This window comes from Sinocyclocheilus grahami, unplaced genomic scaffold (genome assembly GCF_001515645.1).
Source record: "Sinocyclocheilus grahami isolate Dianchi unplaced genomic scaffold, SAMN03320097.WGS_v1.1 scaffold8071.1, whole genome shotgun sequence".
Classification (NCBI taxonomy): Eukaryota; Metazoa; Chordata; class Actinopteri; order Cypriniformes; family Cyprinidae; genus Sinocyclocheilus; species Sinocyclocheilus grahami.
In genome coordinates, this window is record NW_015511862.1 from 4,724 (window position 1) to 6,229 (window position 1,506).

Here is a 1,506-nt window from a genome sequence, read left to right on the forward strand (position 1 = left end):
CTGCTCCCCACCTCCACACAGCTCTGAACACTGTGGGCATATATGATGTTAGAATCAGACACATAGGGATAAAGAGAGTAGCGTGAAGATCAAGAAAAAGGCACAATGAGCTGAGGAGAGAAAAGTGAAGCTTCTGAATGCTAAATCTCTTTACCTGCCCCCAAGAAGATGTGTACCACTCTAAACAGTTGTGGATGTTACAAGGAATTCGGACAGGAGGTCTGGGGGAGATGGCCTGGCAATGAAAAGGCCGCAGCAACCTTTGATCTCGTGTGTCATAACACTGAATCTCTCTGACCTTCACTCCTACACCACAATTCTTCGAGCACTGCCAAAAGAGATATCAGGAGTGGCAACTCCCATTGTGTTTTCATTCATTGGAAATGGATTGAATTCATGTTTGGCTGCATGCATGCAGACTTACTTTACTCCACTCTCCAATTTTCCATGCAGAGCAGGGACGAAGGTAGCAGCGGCGTGCTGGCACTGGCCTAGTAGCTAAGTCACAGTCTGATCCATCACCAGTGCTGCAGGACACTGACCTCCAGATGGCACCAAGCCCGCAACTTGTTGAGCACTATAAAATCATTTGCAGGATAAAAAACTGTTCACATTGAAAAATGCATGCAAACCCTGCTTAAAGAAATTTCTCAGGACATGTTCCTGGATAAACATTCAAGTTCGAGGTTGTGGGCTCCAACAACATTCTTATATTCTTAACATTTCCCATTTTCGATATTCAGGTTATAAAACATTTTGTATGTGTGCACTCATGGTGCCATGCGATCCCTCATATCCATTTTTGTTGCTAGAATAACATGAAACAAATTTCATTACCTGAAAGTTAAATGTTTCTGTTGAAATCTAATGCTGTGGTGTCAGCATAATTCAAGGACTTTTATCTTTGTGGCCGACTGCTGTTTCTCAGCCCATGCTGATTTCGTATCTAGAGAATGTGAGGAATGCATAATTAACTACTCACAGCACTCCAGTTGCCTTTTTTCCAGTGTGCAGGAGAGGCTGATGGGGAAAGAGAAAGCATGACCAGCCCAGTGGGCATCGGAGGGCTAGAAGAATGCACTGAATGCTCACTGCTAGTGCCCTGAGATGGCTGCTCAGTAGGAGTAGACAGAGAGGGATTAAGCCCAGCAGGTCTCAGCATTCGGGCAATAATAATCTCACTGTTGTCAATCTCTGTCCAGCGAGGTAAGGGGACCGGAGTTCCCCAAGGCTCTATTTTAGGCCCATTAGTTTTGGGTGGTGCAATGGCTCTGGAATACCAACTTTGAGTCTCTGTAGCAATTGTAGTGTACGGAATATCACTTGGAGTGAAGAGTGGGGGCTCAAAATCATTTTCCATTTCTGTAGGAGGTAGAGCTGTTGTTCCAGCTGCTGAGGTCATGCTACTGTAATGTTTGGCAGGGACAGAGGAAGTTGGAGAAGGAACATACTCTTGAGAAAGGCTATCTAAGGTCGTAGTGAACTCTCTTACAGTGAATTTACTCT

The 1,506-nt window shown here is 44.8% G+C and overlaps 1 protein-coding gene across 1 annotated transcript in view; it reads right to left on the minus strand.

Moving 5' to 3' along the window:
• Nucleotides 1–1,500, minus strand: part of LOC107577973 (A disintegrin and metalloproteinase with thrombospondin motifs 12-like) — a 6,193-nt gene extending 4,693 nt beyond the window's left edge. Inside the window, exons 1-4 of the mRNA XM_016263988.1 lie at nt 983–1,500; nt 425–577; nt 155–328; nt 5–30 (exon numbers count right to left, since the gene is read on the minus strand). Coding sequence (XP_016119474.1) covers nt 5–30; nt 155–328; nt 425–577; nt 983–1,402 — 773 coding nt within the window. The 5' untranslated portion in view covers nt 1,403–1,500. The remainder of the gene's footprint in view (nt 1–4; nt 31–154; nt 329–424; nt 578–982) is intronic.
• Between the last annotated feature and the right edge of the window lie 6 nt (nt 1,501–1,506).